The 22,375-nt window shown below is 49.3% G+C and overlaps 1 protein-coding gene across 1 annotated transcript in view; it reads right to left on the bottom strand.

Moving 5' to 3' along the window:
* Positions 1 to 13,933, bottom strand: part of TGFBI (transforming growth factor beta induced) — a 32,076-nt gene extending 18,143 nt beyond the window's left edge. Inside the window, exons 1-2 of the mRNA XM_063086040.1 lie at positions 13,681 to 13,933; positions 8,682 to 8,780 (exon numbers count right to left, since the gene is read on the bottom strand). Of these exons, the coding sequence (XP_062942110.1) occupies positions 8,682 to 8,780; positions 13,681 to 13,814 (233 nt within the window). The 5' untranslated portion in view covers positions 13,815 to 13,933. The remainder of the gene's footprint in view (positions 1 to 8,681; positions 8,781 to 13,680) is intronic.
* Positions 13,934 to 22,375: the final 8,442 nt, after the last annotated feature.

Genomic DNA, 22,375 nt, shown 5'->3' with positions numbered 1-22,375 from the left:
ATCCCCAGCCAGTCCCCTCTTCTCTCCAGATCTCAGTTTCCTCATCTGTAAAAAGCATGCGTGTATCATGCAGTGGTCATTGGATTAAATCCCTCAGGTCTTTTAACTCTGACTTAATAACCAAAAAGGGTAGGGTATATATGATCATCAAGTTTTTCTCAGCCTTCATAATCAAACGTTAAAATCAAAATAAATACAAAATTTCTCTTATGAAGATCCTTGGATTTAAAATTTTTTTTTAATTAAAAAAAATTTAATCAATAAAAACATTTTTATGATTTCAAATCGCAAATATACAAAGGATTATATAGTAAAGTGTTCCCCCACCCATGCTCATCCTTCAAACATCCCATTGTCCTCTCAGGAGGCAAGGAATATTGCCAGTTTGCAAGATTCTTTGCATTTGGATGAACACAAGACTGGGAGTGTACAGTTTTAAACTTTGAAAACATTTGTTGAGGAAAACTAAAACCTCCTCCTCTCCTAACTCAGACCAGTCCATCATGGGACATTGACCACTGTCTGGAGGTCTGGAACACATAGCTTCAGCTAACCCAATATTCTAGGGAAGCCCAAAAGACTGAAAATTCCCATAACATTGCAAGAAAGGATGTACTCTGAAAGCCTACACCTAAGAAAGACTTGCATAAAGTCAAATCCCCAAGTTCCACTCTGCCCAGCTTGAGACCACCTCTCCTTGGCAGCCCTGAAACCAAACACCAACAGCCACATCCTTCCCCTTCCTTTCTTATACATGGATATGCCCTTTGGGACAGGAGAAAACTCAGACTTTAATTGCAGAGGGTTTTACCACAGAACGGCTCACTCACCGTGGGACTAGCAGACACTTTAATGACATCACCAGGAGAGAGTCAGGCTAATCGGGAAGCAGAGAGAGTCAAGCTGATAGGGTTTTGGGGTGCTGGAGAGTGTTAGTGTGCCAGGGACATACTGCTCTTGCTAATTCAATTAAATTCATCTTATGGAAGACTTGGTCAAATGAGAATGAATCCTGGTTCGTCCATTATCCAGGGGGGTGTTTCAGAGACACACACATTAGCCAGGATTCTCAGGCAGCCAGGAAGCTGAAGGTGCCACTTTGCTAGGAATGGCCCCCCAGGAAAAGACTGAGGAGTGACAAGGTATGTCACATTCTTCTTTGCCCTGCTCTCTCCACCCTCCTCCTCTTTCCCTCTTTTCTCCAGCCTTCCTGCCATCCTGTTCTTTTATAACCTTTCATCGTTGTACTTCTAAGAGCTAAACAGTCTGTGGTCTCAGGACTGACCTTGACCGACCCACAACTTTATCTTTGGAAACTAAAGTCATCTCTGGAACTAAAGTAAAATTTGACTAATACACAACTTTCAAAGGCAATGTGGTATGAGAGAAACAGTACTAGAATTAGGAGACTTGGCTTGTGATCCATCAGTAACTAGAAGAGTGACCTTGAAAGTCCATTTCTCTCTCTGGTCTCTGTTTCCTGATCTATAAAATTGGATGAAGTTAAACTAGATGATTTCTAAAGTTCCTTCCGATCTCACACTTACCATTCTAGTCAACAGTCTCATTTCTAAGAAGGGAATAGAGAAGCACTCTTTCTGAGGACGGTGTCTGCCAACTTCTCCCGGCTACATTCAGGGAGAGCTCCAAGCCTTGAACCCATAGGACCAGGGGACACCCATGCAAGGGATCCAGGCTTTCTCTGATAAATACCAGGGTTCTGTGGCTGGGGATGGGGAGGTGGGATTAGGTCAAGTCCCCTAAAACTTAGTTTCTTTCCAAAAGTGTCTGTGTGAAGTTCCATGGAGCTGGAGAAACACAGTTGGGGGAACAGTCTTATCCTCAAGAGTCCCAGTCTTGGGGCCCACTGTGCACAAGGGTGTGCACACTTCACGGCTTGCAGCCCCCAACCAAGCTGGCCAAACACTCTTCTTCCATAACATTGGCTTCTGAATTCCATCTCAAAAAACTGCAAAAGAGCTGAACAGCTCAAGTGGCCTCACCAGGATTTCATTGAGGACAAAAGAAAACCAACTCTCCAAATGTGAACTTATGGGTTCCTGTGGCCAGGTGTGTGTATGTGTGTCAGGGGCAGGGCAGAGAAAGACATCAGGAGAAAGGGAGGGCTGTGGGGCTGGGGAGGAAGGGACAGATCTAAACAGAAAAGTCTCAGCATGGAGAAGGGTAGCTTAAGATGGAAGCAGAGAGAAAGGCGCAAAGGCTCTGAGGGGCAAAGGGATTTCTTAACATCACAGGTGGGCAAGGGCAGACCTAGGACTCTCCTTGCATTTCACCAAGTCCAACCCTTTTTTTCATTGCTCATAACAATGCACATATTTGGAGGGAAGAAGGCTGATTTGCAAAGTTTGACATCTAGAGGACACAGATGGTATCTCCAGAGTGATTGGGGCTGACCCTTGCTAGCACTCACTGCTCCTCTCCATGTGTCCCACAGCAGCTGGACCACGCTCTGCCACCACACGTGGGTGCTTATGCAGCACACTCCCCACAGCAGCGGCTCAGTCCCTGAGGCTGCAGAGCCTCGCCCAGCCAAAGGCCTTTTCCTGGTTAACCGACCATGGCTCTGCCAAGCAGCTTCCCCTCATTCTCTTGCCCTGCTGCCCTCTCCCCCTGCCTTCCTGCTGCCCATGAGCTGGAATCCCCACCCTCTCTAGGTTTACAGGCATAAGCCGTGCCTCTCAGCAGGAGCAAAGCAGCCTTGTGGGGTGAGATGGTTCCACCGCTGGGAGTTGCTCCCAGCTGTCCCAACAATACCAACCCTTTTCAGAACTGGTCTGCATAGCCCCAGAGCAGCTGTAAAGTGCAGACAAGAAAATAGCACATTTATACAATCTTGACCGAACATTTCTGGGCTGGCAGTCTCATTAGTGCTGAGCTCAGTGTGCCCCTCTGCTTGGGCTCTGGTCCTGGGGAGAACACAGATGCTGTGGGGAGATGGGCTGGGGGGGCAATCAAAGAGTCGTGGGTCTGACACCATCTCTCTAGGATGAATGCAGGAAAGCATGGAGACCACGGAGGCTCCCATCTGTGGCCCCCAAGTTCTTAGGCTTCCCTTTACAGAAAGGACCAGTCTGTTAGTCTCTGAATCTAATTTCATCAACCAGAGCTGCTCTGATTAAGGGCTCCTGGCTTCTTCCTGATCAGACATAGTCTAATAAATGAAAACTTCAGGTCAGAAAAAGCATATCCTCTAGGGCAATGAGCTACTAATTATTTTGTTCCAGCTTCCCAGGACAGAAGAATAATTTGAGGAAGAAAGGGAGGGAAAGTGCCTGAATTAGGAGGGCATTTAAGAGAGGGGCAGAAGGATGGTGTCGACCCACGGTCTAGAAATAGAGATGTTTGGGAAGCTGTCCTCCATGTCCCTTTAACGTTTGTACTCATGACTAGATGGAGAGAAGTATTGATATTTCTCTCCCCAAAATAATTTTCCGAGAAGTTAATACAGTAACTGGAAACGACCACTCTCTCCCTAGGGCGCTCACCATTTGGCTGGCTGTTCAGGCTGTAAATGCCTGGAGATTAACGAGACTCAGGAAGCAGATGGGACAGGGAATGGAGGCTGCGAGCCAGTAAGGTAAACCACTTAGTGGGTCATGATTTCCAAGAGGAATCACAGAGCAACATAGACTGCTGTCGTCTAGACATTCGACAGGCCCCACGGACTACCTGCCTGGAGCAGTTCATTTTCTGCACTCCTGGCCTTGGGAATGCAGCCAGGCTGGTTCTTTAAACCTCCTGGTAGAACAAGAGGGCTTGCTGTAATAACCTACTGTCCATGAGCAAAGGCCTCAGACCACATTCACCAGGGGCCAGCCTGGTTAATGATGAGGATGGAATCTTTAAGAACAGGACTAACATCTTTTGTGGCAATCTGTTTGTGTGTGGTGTGTGAGGGCATGTGGGGGCTCCTGAATGCTGACTGTATCTCCTCAGTTCCTGTGACCTTCATCTGACCAGGGGTCTTGGGGGACCCCCTGCAGCAAGGGATCATAGTGACCACCAGTCATTATGAGCAACTGGGAGAAGGTTGGTGCCTCTGGGCCAAAGGGCTTCTCTGACCCTGTGGCAGCCTTGTCTCTGGGAACCACAGCTACAGGTTTGGGGGCTGTAGAGAGAGACTTGGGGCAGCCCACCCAGGCCTTGCAGGCCTGCTCACTTGTGCACTTCCCATTTCACTGACATTAGCTGCTAGGCTTGGTCCTCCCTGGAGGTAGCATGTAGAGTGGACAGGCCTTCCCCACTTACCAGTGGCTGGCTTGGAGCAGGTCGCTTAGGCTTTCTGAGCCTCAGTCTCCCCATCTGTAAGTTGGCTAATAACTGTACTGATCTTTTAGGGTAATTGTGACAAATTAATGAGCTTACAAATAAGAAGCACCTAACAGATGCTTGATATTCACTAAGTGCTCAGTTGTTGAGCTTCTTCTAAAAAACCTCTAGCTATAAACTTTAGATTGAAGCCAGGTTAATAATTCATTGAAAGCAAAGTCCTACATGAGACCACTGATCACAAATTGCATTGTGATAAGTAAATCTCCCATAACACATCTACAGAATTCAATAGACAGGGCCTTTGTTTCCCAATGCTTGCTGTAACAAAATACAAATTTAGTGACTTAAAACAACACAAAGTTTTTATCTTATAATTCCTGAGGTTAGAGTCAGAGATTGGCCTTATGGGGCTAAAATAAAAGGCTGCATTCCTTACAGAGGCTGCAGGGGAGAACTCTTGCCTGCCTTTCCTGGCCTCTGGAGGCTGCCTGCACTCCCTGGCTCATGGTCGCGTCACTCTAGCTTCAGCTTTCATCATTCCGTTTCCTTCTCTGACTCTCACCTGCTGCCTCCCTCTTATAAGGACTCTGTGATTATACCACACTCACCAGATACTCCAGGATAATCTCCCCCTCTTAATCATATCTGTAAAGTCCCCTTTTCCGTGTAAGGGAACATATTTACAGGTTTGGGGATTAGGATGTGGACATCTTTGGGGGGGGGGGGAGGGTTGTTTTTCTACCTACCATGGGCCTGACCCCATGTGGTACAGGGTTCATGTAGGTACTCAACAGTACAAAATTCCATGTCAGTTAAGCAGCCTCCTAGTTTGCAGAATGGGATAGAACCTTCAGGAAGCACTGTCTAACAGGGGTGTTTGATGAATCTCCAGTGTTTGCTGTATGTCAAGTCTCAGTTATCTTGAAGCAGATTACCTGTGGGGTCTCAGCCGGCTGCACAGGGAACATGACACAGGGCAGGAGGCACTGGTGTGGGCCTGGGGATAGTCTAGATGGCTTCTCATCATCCTTTTATTTTTCCTTTTGGGACCAAGGTTGTGGGGTATGGGAAAGGGAGGAAAAGGCTGGCTGGTTCTTCTTCAGCTTCACATTAGATGCTCTGGATGCCCTGCCCAGAATTACACCTACTGAAAACAGCCCAGCCAGCTGATGGAAAGCTCGACCATATACCAGCTGACTTCAGTAAAAGTTAAATCTCTCAGCTTTAATGCAGTGCTAAAGAAGTACTAATATTTCAGCCCCTGGGTAAAGCAACTCCTGCTACTGGAGAAATGGGAATGTCCTGCCAGCTCATCTTGGCTTCAGAGAATGGCTTTTGCACTTGTGAAATGTGTTGCTTGTGAAAAAATTTCAAGACTTTTGGAATGAACAGCTGCCATGCTATCTGCCAGCTCCCACACTGGCCCTGTCTGTGCCACGTTTATGATGTCTGAGCTCCTGCTATGACTATTACATCCCCATGATGTCAACTCTTACTTGGCTGTTAAATAGGCCTCCCTCTCCCTGGGGCTTGCACAAAAGAAGCCTGTCAAAAGGCAGCCAGGCTTCCTGACCACAATTTCCTGCACCTTTACTTAAGTTGCCACACGTAAAAATTTTATGATTACTAATCAAACCAGGGCCTGAAATCACAGCATGGAATGCCTTCCGCCCTCAGCAACGCTCTTTGTCTGATTAGCCATTGTATCAGTCTGGTGCACTTCAGGATCTGAAATAAAAGCTCAAGTGAACTTCCAAGTAATAAAATACACTCAATAGGGGCTCATTGGTAACCACTTCCTGTAATAAAATCCATATGTCACACTGACACATAGCACCAAAGACTGCTTCTTCTCTCTTTGAAAATGCAGAAAATCTATTGTCTGAAAACAGCGTAGCTTTACCTGATGGTAGCAGTGCTGAGTGTGGCCAGTCCCTTCACCTCTGGGAGCTGGAGTCCAGGACTCACCACAGCGGACAAGTGGCTCTAGGGTACTGTCTCAGCGGGCCTGTGCCTGTGTCTCTCTCTGTGTGACCTCACACGGCAAAGTCCTCACCTCCTGTGCTTGGTACCCTCCTCTGCTTTCAAGTTCAAATTCTCCTGGTCTTGGGCCTCTTGTTGGCCGGGGAGGCCCCTCCCCCATGGCACTTTGCTTCCTTTCATCCCAGCGCACACTTCTGCTCCAGCTTCTTCTCTGGAGTCTTGCTGAGAAAACTCCCACTGCCCATGTCAGCCTCATGCGGAGACGGTCTTCTTTGCTCCAACCACCATCAAGCTCGCATTTCTCAGTCTGGTTCTCACCCACTAAATGCATCCAAGGACCCACTTTCCCCAGGATGACTCCAGCCAGCAGAGCCCTCTCCCCTTCCCACCTCGCCACCTGAGGCACTTAATTCTGGCCACATGGTATCAGATGGCATGTCCCTCATGGGTCTCGGTCCTGGGTACACAAGTGCCCCGCAAAGCTGCTCTTACTCAGCTCTCTGGGATGACAGAGATAAGTTCGACCTCTTCCTCTTTCCCTCTCTGAATTGTCTGGATCTTTTCCAAGTCAGCTAAACCTTCCTGACACTGCATGTGATGTTCCAGGAAAGGCCTCTCTTGTCCTGGATCATGAAATTTCATATCAATTCATGTTTTTCTGTCCTTATTTCCTCTTTCGAAGCTGCCCAAAGCAATGGCCACATTCAAGAGTAGAAAGTGAATATCATCTCCTTTTAGCTTTGGTCAACAGCTGGGACTAGGCATTAGCCTTTGCCTGACTCTACTCTAAACCTTACTTGCCCCCCTCCCTTCCCTGCCCCAACACACACACACATTTCTTCTTTCTCCCAGTGCTTGGGTTCCCGTCCGCGCTCACTGGGACGAGGGTGCTGCACTGTCACATTGCCACACTCTCAAAGCCAAACCTCCACCAGAAGGGAGGACTCGATCATCAGGAGCATTATGCCAACACACGGCTCTGTTGCTTATGCCTTGTCCTGGCACACACATGGAGAAAGATGCAGGTAAAAGAACCAGTAAGCCAAGGTAGCTCATCACCAGCCAGTGTCAGCCTGGGAACTGCCAGGAATGTTATCAAGCTACTGTTCACCAGTCAGGCGAATGCTTCAACACAGGGGCACACCAAGAAACAGCATGGCAGACGCCACCCTGTGGCCAGATTGCCATCACAAAAAAAAGAAAATTGAACTAACAAGAAGGTGGTGCTCAATTCATACTAGCATTGGTAATTACCTAACACAGTCAGGGCCACACATTGGGATATTTATTCCCATGTACATTTTAAAGACATGGTTATTAAGTTGGAAGACATGTCTGCTCAAAAGCTCACGGAAGTAAATCTAAAAATCTCGAACACTGGAAAATGTTCAAGATAGTAGCTTAGAGTTTCTTGATCTTCCTGTTGTGCAGATAAAAGGAAGGCCCTCACAAGTGGCTCAGGAGGTTCACATAGCACATCTTTCTGTCAAAGAGAACCAACTTTAAGGTCTGTTGACAGCACCAAAACAGATTAGATTTCCCCAGAATTCTGTTAGAACATGCACACTACCTGGTCTCCATCAGGCAGCTGCAGTTGGGTTGAGGCCGCCTCCCTCCATGCTGATAGCAGCACCAACAAGCCCTGCTGTAACCACATCAGTCCATGCCCTATGCGCACTCTTACTTCTGTTTGTGTGGTCTAGATTTGCAGATTCTGGGGTCATAATAAGAGCAGCTAGCATTTACTGAGCACTTACTATGTGCCAGGTGCCATATTCAGTCTTTTATGTACATTATTTTATTCAATCCTCATAACAACCCTGTAAGGTAGATCCTTTTGTTACTCCCATTTTACAGATGAGGCAATTGAGAATTCTAAAGATGAAGCAAGTTGTCCAGGTAAGTGGCAGAGCCAGGATTTGAATTAGGGAGTCCAAACCTATGTTCTTAACATGCTATGCTGTCTCATAATGTGCATATTTCTAGTATTCTAAGTCTTCTGGGAGTGTTTACCTTAGGACTGCAGGGCAGGTGCTGGTGGCTTCTCCGTGGGATATTTGTATCATTTAGTGAGGAATGAGAAACACACACACACACACACACACACACACACACACACACACACACACACAGTGTTTTATGCTTCTTGCAATCCCAAACCAGCCCTGAAAAACATATCCAAGTCTTGTCTGCAGCCTTAAAAATGCAAAACAAAATTGGCCAGCTTCCTAAAATGCCACTCCCCAGCACACAGTGCCCTGACATGTTTGCACATGCATCTTCATGGTTCCTTAGGCAGCCTGACCTTTTAGAAGGCTGGTCCAGGCCCCGCGCACCTGCAGCTGGCGTGCATGAAGTGCAACCTCCCTGGTGGCTGGTGGTCTTGGGTAGTTACAGATACTCACGTTGATTTGCCACAGATCTTCCTCTGGTACCACTGCTTGCAGTTGGTGAAGTACTTCTTGTTGGTGCCAATGACCTTCTGCACGGCACACACGTTGGGGCTGAAAACAAAAACAGCAGTGTTAGCATGGTCAGAACGTCTACCCCACCTTGATGCCCTGCCCATCATGTTGGTCTTCCTGGGTTGTTAGAACTTAAAGAGATGAGGGAGAGACAGCCATTTCAGTCTTGATGCCAAAGGATGGCATGGGGATAGACTTTAGCCTTCTAGACCTAGATTCCCTGAAAGCTCCCCCACTCCAAATCAAAAATCATTAAAGTCTATCTTACACATTGATATAATTTCATATAAGTATCCTCTTTGACATGGGCATTCGGTAAGGGTGAATAAAAGCATCTTAACATCTTTAGATTGCATGTTACAGATTGAGAAAACTAGCAAAGTCTAAGTGATGTATTTGCTAAGCAAAGCAGCTTTGGGACAATCCCTAGCTTTTTTCTATATTCACACCCCACACTGAACCCAAACCTGGCATCCCAGTGCATGTTGCAGGCCCTGCCTTCATGGGGGGAAGGGCCCCAGCACCTCCCAGACAGCTCCATATACAGATACACTTTGTATCCCTAGACCAGCTGCCTGGTACCCAAAGACAACCCATTATGAGTGCCCATCCTATAAACTAGAGGGCATGGCTGGCAGCTGGCAGGACCATGATGGGGGACACTCTCCCATTTATTCTTGGTTGCTCATTATTTAGACCCCAGCTGAGGTCTCACATCCTCCAGAGAACCATCCCTCCAATGCCCCAGGTGACACTCTTCTTTCCATCTGCTGTCCTGGGATACAGTCCCTATTTGATGCTGAGTTCCAAACAGAATCCTCTAATTGATGGGGGTGGGCGTTGGATGTCTCTTCTCTTCAACTACCCTCAAAAGAACCTTGAGGCAAGTGTTCTGCCTTGTTCTGTCTCTGACATTCTGGAAGGGGCCCAGCACGCAGTCAGGGTGTAGAAAGAGCATGGAATGAACCTGTTGAAAATACTGCTCCAGAGCCACCCAGATCAAAAGAATCCTCAGGAACTCTGTGGAAGAGCAGAGTGCAAATGTCCTGGGTTTCTGCTGAGAAGCCTTTTCCAGAACCATAGGATTTTGTTTTTGTGTATTTTGTTCTGGTGTACCAAGTCCTGACCCTGAGCTGTGCTCAGGCCAGGCGATGGCAGGGACCTTCATTAGGAGCCCCCGGGAAAAGCAGGCTGCTGCGGCTGTTTGGTAATGATTGGGAGGAGGTCTTCCTGAGCTGGAGGCAGACAGTGCATCTGACTGAATCACAAGCCAGAGGAAAGCAAAGCAAACACAGGCTGAGGGCCTTTACAAAACCGCTGTGCTCAGAGAGCTTCAGGTACCATCCAAAGGGTGTAGTATTTCTTTAATATCTACTCCTCTGTTACCTTAAAAGTGTAATCCATAGACATCATTTTATGTGCATGGGATTGTTCAGAAACACACCAATATTGCAGTGAGAGGTACTCCTACTGTCCCCATCACTGGGGATGCAGGAACTTAGTCAATTCTCAAATATTCAGAGTTAAGTTATTGATGTGAGGGGAGTTCATTCTGACCTTTACTTCTCTGCCCTCTCTCTTCTACCATATGACTGTCACCTCTTGTCCAGCTTTTTGTTCAACAGGCAAAGATGAATGGGTGAGGAGGCACAGTGACTATTAGTGAATCTGTGTAAGAACCCGAGGCTAGAGAAGTTAAGGCTGGAAAGGAGACCACAGGCCAGCAGGAGGGAGGCCCCCACCTTTTCAGTCCTTGCTGGGGCTGACCAAACACCCGCAGTCTCCAGCAGATTTCTAAATACCTGGCTTCTCTCTTTGCTGCCTGGGATTCATAGGTCAGACAGTCCCCAAATAACCTTTGAAGAGTCCCTGCTAGCCACACTCCAACCCTAGGCTCTATTTATTGTTGTACAATCCCAGAAGTTCTTCTATCTGACCAGGCAGGAAACAATTACTGTCGATGAATTCCCTGCAACTTTCCGTAGGCGTTTGGCGAATCTTCAGTGAGTCTCTTGGGGATGTGGCTCCAACATTCCTCTGCACAGCGAGTTTCCACTGCTGCTGCCCTTTGTGACAGGCATGGAGACTGGGGGCAGCTGTGACCCTCTCTCTCTCACATCACGGGGTGTGGGGTGGGCCGTGTACATAGGAAATTTATGCTGAAGTTTAATTGAAATTAGCAAGCTATTTCTGGGCCTTCTGCCTCAAGCAAAATAGTGTTGCTGTTCAACTCAGATTTGGAAACCAAGTGCTTCAGGAAATTTGGTCCAGTTTTTGGTTGTTGATACTCAGAAGTGCAATTGCATTTTTACTTCTCTTTCAGTATTATATTTTTCTTTCCCTATAGCAACACACACACACAGCTTTCCAAGAGATCACGTCAGTTACTACACTCCCAACAGCTTTCTGTGTTTGGATTAAGCCACTCTACCTCTAAGCTGCAGTTTTTCCATCTGTATAATGGGAACCTGGACAACAGATCTCGTCATGTCGTGAGGATGAAAGCAAAAGCGGTGATGGGAACAAAGTGCTGCACATGAGCAAGGCACAGTTACTGCCTCTTCCTTCACATCACGGAGCACACGACATTTCCGTAAAATAGCAAAGAGGTTTTCCTTCCCTTTTCACCGGTTCTCACTTTGAGCAAGGGGCTGGAGCTTGAATAAGGTTATCCATTTGCACAGGGTGCCACACCCATGTGTGCAAGGCGGCCCCGTGGTATTTTCAGGGACAGTTAGATCAGAGGAAATGCAACTAAGCCTGCAACCATTTTGTTACAGTTCATGTGCCAGTGCATCCAGACTTTACTGGGGCAGAGGGTGCTTGTGTGACTTAGATCATTCTGCCCATCACAGATTACTATAGGCCTTTCCAACTGCTCTGCAAAGAGCTAATTAAGAGGATTAGGCTGCAGGGATATGGTGGGAAAGTTGATCCAATATCTGAAACTCATAATAAAGAGCATCTGCATTAAAAAAAAAAAAAAAAAATCCCTTTTCCTGGCTGGTCAGTGTCTTTTCTGGGCTCTGAAAAAAAGGTTTGCTAAAGAGACGGTTCTTGGTGGAACTCCCTCAGTACCTTTGGGGACCCTTCACTGTGGCTATACACAGACACCATTCTGGGTGACAGTGCTTCAGGGCACGCTATAGGGATCTTCTCCTGACTTAGTAGCTAAGACACAGAAGAAAGACGAACTTCCCAGGCAGATGTGGCACCCAGACATAACGTGCTTCATTGGCAAGGAAGGCAGAGAGACCAAAGGTGAGTTGGGCAGAGATAATAAAAATGCCAGCTTCTCACATTATGACTCTGAGGACTCATATCCCCTTCATCTTTTTGACTTGCCCCCTCTCCTTCTTGTGCACACACCCTAAGTCGAACATGATTCACCCACTTCCCTAAAGACCCAGGACAACCCCGGTGCTCTCCTCTTTCCAGAAGGGTGTTGAGGCTCTAGCATGGCCTGGCTTGATTTCATTCTGCAGGGTGGCCAGACTTGCTCCCAGCAGCCCCTCTCCCCAGAATCCCTGAGCCCTGATAGGCCAGGTAAGACCATAAAGATGCAGGAAGAGGAGATAAGTAGTCATATTCTCTAAAAGGGGCAGCCTGTACCCATGCCCAGAGCACTCCTAGGTGTGGGGAACGAAGGCTATGTCAGTGCCTAAGAAGTCAACTCTCCACCCTCAACAATGAGTTTTGATCTGAGTATAGACCTGCCCGGTGTTCTGGAGGTTTGGGCACCTCCTGGGGGTGTGAATGCCAGATCTCAATGGCATTTGGGCTTTCCCTGAGGAGCTGCTACTCATGTATAGTTTTGTCTAGTTGTGAAAAAGCAGTTGGTGCAACCAGGTAGGCTGGAAGCTATAAGGAAGCCTGGCTATGTGTGAAGCAGGCATGGCCTGGTTTTGGATGTAGAAATACCTGTACTGCCCACCTCTGCCTGGGTCTGTGCCAGGGTCTTTACCAGGACAGACCCTCTGTCTGGATTTGCCCTCTAAAGCTCCTCTGTGGCATCTCCTCCCCTGCCAGATAGAGAGCAAGAGAATTCACTGACCCTCACACACAATGTACCAATGTGGAAACTAAGTCCAGAGAGGACACTCCACTTTCACGTAGTCCTGCAATATCCACTGGAGCCAGAATTGGAATCTATTATAAAGCAATGGCTAGGTTTGTAAATGTGGGACAATTATCATTGCAAGTATCCTTTTGAGACACTGAAGATATGTTGGCTTTACGAGGCAAACCCAGGCAGAGGTAAAGACCCTGGCACAGACCCAGGCAGAGGTGGGCAGTACGGGTATTTTTACATCCAAAACCAGGCCATGCCTGCTTCACACATAGCCAGGCTTTCTTATAGCTTCCAGCCTATCTGGTTGCACCAACTGCTTTGTCACAACTAAGTAAAACTATAGGTGAGCGGAGTCGAGCTTTGCCCAGAGAGCACTGTCTGGTGCCAGGTGGTGAGTGCAGGGCATGGTCAGGTGCACAGGAGCCTGAGATACCCTGGATGTCGCCACCTTGTGTGGCCCCAGTCCCATGTCTGGAGCCTCTGGACAAGGACCTGGCTGGGTTGGAATATGTGCGCTGCTGGGTGGGCTTCCTCTCCACTCTGGGCACCTTCCCCCGTGAATCTGGGCGGGAAGCTGCCAACTCTCCCTTCCTCCTATCAGCTGGGAGGAGAGGCTGAAAGCGTGGGCCATCTCACGCTCTTGGCCTCAGCTGGGGTCGCTGGTCAGCTCCTCCACCCCCTTCCTCTGCAAAGCGTCCGCCACTGGCTTTCCGTCCATCGTCCCCCACCTCCCTCCATCGCACTGCCTGCTTTTCGTTCGGGCTTTGTCCCCTGCTCTTCCAGCCCATTTCGATGCCCCCAGCGGCGTGCGCTCCGAGCCCAGGCGACCTGTCCCTCCGCTGCCCCCGGCGGGGCGGCTCAGCTTACCCGTGCTGGCGGCCCCGTAGCCGGCTGTGCTGCAGCACCAGCTGGTAAGGCGATTTGGCAGGGCCCGCCAGGGTCGCGGCGGGGCCCACGGCCAGCGCCAGGGCGAGAGCCAGCAGCCGCACGAGGAGCGCCATGGAGTGGAGGACGCGCACGGACCGACCGAAGACCGACGGCGAGCGGGCGGCTGCGGGAAGTGAGAGCGCCTCGGCCGCCCGCGCCAGGTTAAGTAAGCGGCGAGCGGGAGGGAGCGGCCGCGAGGGGCGGGGAAGCCCGGCCGGCGGCGCGGGGAGGGCGGGCGGCCCTGGCGCCTCCCGCCTGCCCCGCCTGCTGCGCGGCACCCACTCGCTCCCCCCGGGCCCGCGCTCACTTTCTGCCCGGCTCTCTCCTTCACCGCCCAGCCCTCTGCATGCCGTCCCGCTCCCTCCCCTCGCCAGACGCCCCCTGGCGCAAAGCGCGCAGGTCCTCGCAGGACGCCACCTTGGCCCCTTCCAAATGGGGACATTGGAAGTGAGAGGCAGCCGTTTCTGAGGCTGGCCTCAAACTTCACTCCCTCCTGGGGTCCTGCACGCCCAGAGACCAAAGATCTCTCACTGATCTTGAGGCTTCCAAACAGCACAGAAAGCAGGAGAGGAGCAGTGCTAATCCCCACTACAGGATGGCCCAGCAGACCCGCCTCTACATTCCAGAACAGCCCCCCCCCCCACCACGCACACACACAAGCACGCCGCGCGCACGCACACATACGCACACATGTACATATACACACACGCACGCACGCACACACGCACACATGTACATATCCACACACACGCACACATGTACGTATCCACACACACGCACGCACACACATACCAGTCACGCTAATTGAAAGACAGATGGATAGATGTCAGGAGTAAATCTTATGATTGACAGAGCCCACAAAAAATGTGGGGCAGGTTTTGTAAGGTTCTAAGCCACCGTCTTGGAGATGTTGGGGAAAGGCGGGGTCCTCACCTTGATTCTCACTCATTCCCCCTTCAATAAACATCTCTGTAGCACTATCTGCCAGATAGATTCTGCAAAGAGATGTAAAAGGCAAGATTTCTGCCCTGGAGGAGCTCAGCAAGTCAACAAATAGTCACATGGCAGGGCGGATAGGTACTCACCCAAGCACCTATTAATCACTCTTCAGATACCTGGAACTGCTAGCCCTGGGGAGACAAAGATGGATGGGTGGATAAGGCCCGGGCCCTTTCTGGAAAAGCTTAGAGGTAGGGATATCTGTGTACCAGCCAACAAGTGACATGGAGAGAGGCAGTTGGGGCCTCGGGAGCCCAGAGGAGGCACCTGGCCCTGACTGGAGGTGACACTTGCTCTTGGGCCTGAGAGATGAGAAGGAGTTAGCTAGGCAAAATGGGGCAAGCATTCAGGGAACTCAAGATATCCACTTGGCCAAAGCATGAGAAGGTGGAGTCATGGAGTGTGGCAGGGCCCAGACCCAAGCTAAGAGTCCTGCAGGTGATGGGTAGCAGGCATGTGACATGGTGAGTGTCATTAGCAGGCTTGAAGATCAGATAAAATAAGGCAAGACCTGAGGCAAGATCAGGTGGCCAGGAGGGGACCACGTGAGAGGTGACAGCTTGCCTATGGTGGTAGAAGTGAGCAAATCTGAGGGGTGTCTGGAAGAGGGGGACAAAGAAGAATCAAGAATGACTAAAGTGTTTTGGGCATGGGCATCATGGTAGATGGTGCTGCCATTTTAAGAACGAGGGACATGGAGGAGGTGCAGGTTAGGCGGGGGAAGGTGAGTGGTTTTGGACACAGTGAATCTGAGGTGCTTCCATATCATCCTGGTGGAGCATCCCATGAGCAACTAGATATAAGGATCTGGGGCTTGGGCAAGGGATGGGGGATAAAGATTCACACCTGGGAGTCATCCTCCATCCAGGGCCTGCGGAGCTAGTCAGTGATGACACACGGACAAGCGACCATGAGGAAGATGAGGGGTGCTGACAGGAGTGGGAATGGGGGAGTGTGGAGCTGCCTGGGGGCGGGGGGGGGTCCTAGAAACAGGGAGCTGTTAACAGAGAGGAATGCCGCACACAAGTCGGATCCAAACAGCTCTCTCGCTCGGAAACAGAGAGGTCACTGGGGACTTGGCTGTGCAGAGCAGGAGGGCCCAAGCCAGATCATGGTCTGATGGAGACATGAGGCAGTGGGGAGGGCAAGTGTCCAGTGTAGACGGTCCTTTCCTGCAGCTCGTCTGAGAAGGGAAGAGGAGAGTTAGGAAGGAAGCCAGGGAAAGCCAACGTCAAGAGAGGCTTGGAGATGCTAGAGTGCTGATAGAAAGAAGGTGGAGAGAGGGTCACACACCAGGAGAGGGAGGCATAGTGAGGGTGAGCGGAGAGGAGCCAGGAGAGGCATGGGGCAGAGCAGTGTGTGTGCTGGAAGAGGGGCAGGGTCCCGAGGGCTAGTGGAGAGGAGGAGACAGGTTTAGGGGAGTTTTAGTGGTAGCACTGACTAGACTCGGAAACCCCTTGGGCAAAGAGGGTAGGGGAGAGGGAGGAGTCAGAGAGACCCTCAGGTCTCACGGCTGGGGTGACCACACTCATGAACATGAACCCACACTCTGGTGAAGGTGCTCAATTGGGTGTGTGAGAGCAGTGAGCCGCGGCTCCAGTTGTGCTTATATTGTGCACAGCAAGCACCTGCATTTCCAGGTGGAGATGGGCAGGAGAAAGCTGCATTCACAGGTCTGGAGTTCAGGAGAGGTGGGAAGACTGGAGATGCAGATTGGAGTCACCACCACCAGTAGATGGTGGCTGAGGCCATGGACTGGATGAGCTCCCTCCTCGGGAGAGTGTGTTGGAAGAGCAGGGGGAGAAGAGGCAAGGGTGGTCAGCCAGAACCCAGGGAGCACCTGCCTGAGAGGTTGAGGAGATGGAGGGGCCGGCAGAGAAGGACCACAGGACAGGAGAATTTCAGAGGGCCACCATCATCGCCAGGAAAGGCGGTGAGTTCAAGCTGGACTCTACCAATGAGTGGTTCCTAGCTCATGGTTGGCACTCAGGAAACCATAGTCTACAAGGCTATAGAAAGTCTCCTGGAATGTTCTAACCCAAGCCTGTATCTTTTGCATTGAAGACTAGGGGATGTTCTGGGGTGGCTTTGACCTGGGGAGAGCCAGGTCCTTCCCTGCTGCTCCCCTGTCTCCTCCTCTACTCCATCTCCCCAGAAGGGAGAGGTGGGACATTTACTCCCCTGGGTATGTGTGGGGGCCAGACCTCTGCCACTTTGGGGGAAATGTTCTCTTTGTCCTGTCTCTGTCCAGATGGGACTTAGACTGCTCGCTGCTGAGAACTGTCGAGAACATACTTTGGTCTGGAATAGGCGGATTTTCCCCAAAACAACTTTTTGAGACAGGAGAATGATGCTCATGCTGGATTACTTCTGAGTTTGGGCTCCTGGGAGTTGGCCCTTAGTTTTAGTCAACTGGGAGATGTCTTGCCTTGTTACATGGATAGAATAATTGCTGTGGGAGAAGTGCTGTTCTAAATGCTGGGTGTTATAAAAGGATTGGCGATTTTCCCCAAAGTTTGATTCATGTACTCTCTTCATTTGAATATGGCAAAACTTACCCTTTTTTCTCCGTAGCAGATCTTAAGAGGCTGGATTTTGAGAGCTGTCTAAGTAGCCACGTGATGGAGGTTAGAAAGACCACATGCCCTCTGACATGATTTTGACTGTGTCATCTGTGTTTGCCGATCCCAGGCACCTTTGGGAACTTTGGGGAAGAGGGCGAGAGGGAGGCCTGAGGCTCGTCAGGCTGTGATGCCAGCTCTCCCACCAACAGACCCAGAACCAGTTTCTTTCTTAGGTTCCTTTATCAGAAACTGCAATTCATCTTGATACTTAAAGCCTGTTGTAATGCACTGCAGGGTTATTTTCAAAAACTAAACTGTTTTTAGTGATCTTATATGTGCCACAGAATGTGAAAGTAGTCATTTTTTTAAACGTGCCTGAAAAAAAATCTAGTAATTATTGTTGCACACAAGCCTCCCTTTCTGCTGTTTAGATTGTCTAACATGGAAAGGAATTTTTTTTCCTTTCCAAATGAAAGGTCTTTTAGTGTGCTGTGTTTGCCCTGGCTGGCTCCAGGTCATCTGGGGATGGAGCATTCTGCTCCTTTCTCTAGCAGCTGCCTTTGGTGGGGGAGCAAGCTTACATTCACAGGGCTCTGCTTTTTATGGTTTTAAAGAGGGGGTGGGTGGCATGGAGGTGGAATTTTTTTATATCTAAACAGTAAATGAAGTATTATTACAATCTCTTTACTGAGCTCATGGAAAAATTCAAGTCATCAAAAGTTAGTTTTATAGATGAGGGAAGTGAGGTCCAGTGAGATTACTTGACTTGCTCCAGAGCCCCTAAATCTTGCTAGGGGAATAGCTGGGACTAGAAGGCTGGCCTCTTACATACAAGTGGCATTTTTCCTAGAAATTGTAATGCAGCCAATTCTCCTGGTCCCAGGGGAAACTTCTGGGATTTTGCCTGAGCTTGAATTTCTTTGGGTGCTTCTCAATATCTTATGCCAAGCAGTCAGGTTGAAACAGAGATATGTTTTGCTTTCAATCAATTAAATAAGCATTCTTAGATAATTACTTCTAGAGTTGCAAAACTATCATATCTTTTCATTGACCTCTACTACATGGAACAATTACTGGGGAGAGGTAAAAATAATAATAGTAACTCATATTTATTGGCCATTTTACTTGAATTATATCATGTAATCTTCCCTAGAGTCCTGTGTGGTAAGTTTTATTATCATCTCTGTGAGGCTGAATAATTTGCTGAAGGCCACACATCTAGTAAGTAGCAGGACTGGTATTTGAACGCAGGTCACCTGCCTCCAGAGCCAGCACTGAACAACTCTGCTATACCAATGCCATTGCTCAGACAAGAGTAGCATTCACCTGGTGGATCCTGGCTGGGAGATCCAAGTTATAAATCTAAACCATAAAGCAAAGAGACCAAAGGCTGCTTCCTCCCGCTGAGTGCATAACCTTCCCAGGAACTTTCTTTAATGTATTACCCTATCCTTCTGGTCAGGACCACCCCAATTTTACAAAGGGGTTGTTTTAACAGCAGCTCATACTCAGATGCCAAACCATAGAGGTCGCTGTGTTTTGGAACTTCACCTGGCCAGTCCAGCTGTCCCTGCTTGTGATCGTAGAGGCCATCCACCTTGACTCACTAAGTGGGGTCATTGCCAATGACACCTCTCTCTTTGCAGGATCACTGGCTAAGTAGAAAGTCAACAGGTAGCATATGCTGATGTAGAAATCACCAGTTCTTCCTACTATGTTCTCTGAATTTTCTCCCTTGAGGCTGCAGGATAAAAAAGAGAATGTAATAAACACCACAATGAGGGAAATGATTCATAGACAAAGTGGGGCCAACTCCCAGGAGCCCAAACTCAGAAGTAATCCAGCATGAGCATCATTCTCCTGTCTCAAAAAGTTGTTTTGGGGAAAATCCGCCTATTCCAGACCAAAGTATGTTCTCGACAGTTCTCAGCAGCGAGCAGTCTAAGTCCCATCTGGACAGAGACAGGACAAAGAGAACATTTCCCCCAAAGTGGCAGAGGTCTGGCCCCCACACATACCCAGGGGAGTAAATGTCCCACCTCTCCCTTCTGGGGAGATGGAGTAGAGGAGGAGACAGGGGAGCAGCAGGGAAGGACCTGGCTCTCCCCAGGTCAAAGCCACCCCAGAACATCCCCTAGTCTTCAATGCAAAAGATACAGGCTTGGGTTAGAACATTCCAGGAGACTTTCTATAGCCTTGTAGACTATGGTTTCCTGAGTGCCAACCATGAGCTAGGAACCACTCATTGGTAGAGTCCAGCTTGAACTCACCGCCTTTCCTGGCGATGATGGTGGCCCTCTGAAATTCTCCTGTCCTGTGGTCCTTCTCTGCCGGCCCCTCCATCTCCTCAACCTCTCAGGCAGGTGCTCCCTGGGTTCTGGCTGACCACCCTTGCCTCTTCTCCCCCTGCTCTTCCAACACACTCTCCCGAGGAGGGAGCTCATCCAGTCCATGGCCTCAGCCACCATCTACTGGTGGTGGTGACTCCAATCTGCATCTCCAGTCTTCCCACCTCTCCTGAACTCCAGACCTGTGAATGCAGCTTTCTCCTGCCCATCTTCACCTGGAAATGCAGGTGCTTGCTGTGCACAATATAAGCACAACTGGAGCCGCGGCTCACTGCTCTCACACACCCAATTGAGCACCTTCACCAGAGTGTGGGTTCATGTTCATGAGTGTGGTCACCCCAGCCGTGAGACCTGAGGGTCTCTCTGACTCCTCCCTCTCCCCTACCCTCTTTGCCCAAGGGGTTTCCGAGTCTAGTCAGTGCTACCACTAAAACTCCCCTAAACCTGTCTCCTCCTCTCCACTAGCCCTCGGGACCCTGCCCCTCTTCCAGCACACACACTGCTCTGCCCCATGCCTCTCCTGGCTCCTCTCCGCTCACCCTCACTATGCCTCCCTCTCCTGGTGTGTGACCCTCTCTCCACCTTCTTTCTATCAGCACTCTAGCATCTCCAAGCCTCTCTTGACGTTGGCTTTCCCTGGCTTCCTTCCTAACTCTCCTCTTCCCTTCTCAGACGAGCTGCAGGAAAGGACCGTCTACACTGGACACTTGCCCTCCCCACTGCCTCATGTCTCCATCAGACCATGATCTGGCTTGGGCCCTCCTGCTCTGCACAGCCAAGTCCCCAGTGACCTCTCTGTTTCCGAGCGACAGAGCTGTTTGGATCCGACTTGTGTGCGGCATTCCTCTCTGTTAACAGCTCCCTGTTTCTAGGACCCCCCCCCGCCCCCAGGCAGCTCCACACTCCCCCATTCCCACTCCTGTCAGCACCCCTCATCTTCCTCATGGTCGCTTGTCGTGTGTCATCACTGACTAGCTCCGCAGGCCCTGGATGGAGGATGACTCCCAGGTGTGAATCTTTATCCCCCATCCCTTGCCCAAGCCCCAGATCCTTATATCTAGTTGCTCATGGGATGCTCCACCAGGATGATATGGAAGCACCTCAGATTCACTGTGTCCAAAACCACTCACCTTCCCCCGCCTAACCTGCACCTCCTCCATGTCCCTCGTTCTTAAAATGGCAGCACCATCTACCATGATGCCCATGCCCAAAACACTTTAGTCATTCTTGATTCTTCTTTGTCCCCCTCTTCCAGACACCCCTCAGATTTGCTCACTTCTACCACCATAGGCAAGCTGTCACCTCTCACGTGGTCCCCTCCTGGCCACCTGATCTTGCCTCAGGTCTTGCCTTATTTTATCTGATCTTCTCCAATGAGGAAAATGATTCATAGAGCAAGTGGGGCCAACTCAAAATGTGATCTGCTAACAGCAGCATCAGCAGTACCCCAGAGCTTGTTAGAAATGCAGAATCTGAGACTGTCTTCAGACCTACTGAGTCCAACTTTGCATTTCCACAAGATCCCTAGGTTATTTGTATGCATGTCAAAGCTTGAGAAGCACAGGCTACGGGGTCATGTGAAAGAGCCTACAGCTTAGAAGAGATTAAAATAGGATTTAATTTATGTAGCCATTGACAAAAAAGAAATACACCTGAAAATTTTTACCAGTAAATGACCATAGAGGAAATCTCAGCTCATGCTGAGTCCCAGCTGGCTTTGTGGACGCCTGTTGAGGTGCCTTGGTGACTGCCAAGTGGCTTTTTCTCTAGGTCTAGTTGTTGATATTCAGTGTCTCTCATACACTGAACAGGGACAGGAAATTGGGTTCAGTCTGAGTCATCTTCTATTCTTCCCCTTCAGAGTCTGCAAAGCAGGCTGGGATGATGCATAGGTTTATAATAGCACAAACTTAGCAGCTTCAGGCTCTACAATTGATGGGAACACAACAGCTGTCACAGCCCTAAAAGTGGCATTAGGTCCCCAGTGTTTACTTTCTTAAATGATTTGCTCTCTTCACAACTTCTCCAAACACTGACTTTCTTAATTAGGGCTTGCCAAATGCTACTTGTTGGTTAGAACCCAACTTCATTTTCCAGGGAAATTGATTCTTCACAGGAAAGTTGATTTGGCTCAGCTAAAATATCTTTAAAAAGAAGAATCCAGAGGCGCTGTTGAGGTTGCTTTAATTGTCTGACCTCAAATACTTTTGCAAAGAGATTCCCACAGATGATTGTTGGCTTGAGGATCAGAGCTTACCCACGCCTTTCCTCTGTTTCCCTCAAGTTTTCATGCATGGAGGGCGAAGGCCTCAGAGAAATAGACACCACCCAGTGGCAATGCATTCCAAAGTACAGAAATCCCCAGGGCTCCTTTGTCTAGCTCCTCTCCCTTTCGTTATTCTTGCCAATGGCAGGACTCAAGGTAGGAAACCTTGTGGTCACTTTTGCCTCTCCCCCATTTCTGGCCCCTCAACAAGCAATCAGTCACCAAGACCCGACAAGTATGTTTTACAAATCTCTCCTTGATGTTCCTGTTCTCCCCCCACCATTCAAATACCCAAGGTCCCCATTGCCTCACCTCTCACTACCCCAGCTATCCTTGACATCAGCTGCCACCTGACCCCCACCCCTGCCCATGCCTCTTTCTCAATCCTGACTGTCTTATCTTTCCAAAAAACCAATTCTACCAAAACTCTGCTCTCCTAAGACACTCTGATGGCTCCT

The sequence above is a fragment of the Cynocephalus volans genome, chromosome 2, assembly GCF_027409185.1.
Source record: "Cynocephalus volans isolate mCynVol1 chromosome 2, mCynVol1.pri, whole genome shotgun sequence".
In the NCBI taxonomy this organism is placed as follows: domain Eukaryota; kingdom Metazoa; phylum Chordata; class Mammalia; order Dermoptera; family Cynocephalidae; genus Cynocephalus; species Cynocephalus volans.
This window is presented reverse-complemented; position numbering and strand designations above follow the sequence as displayed.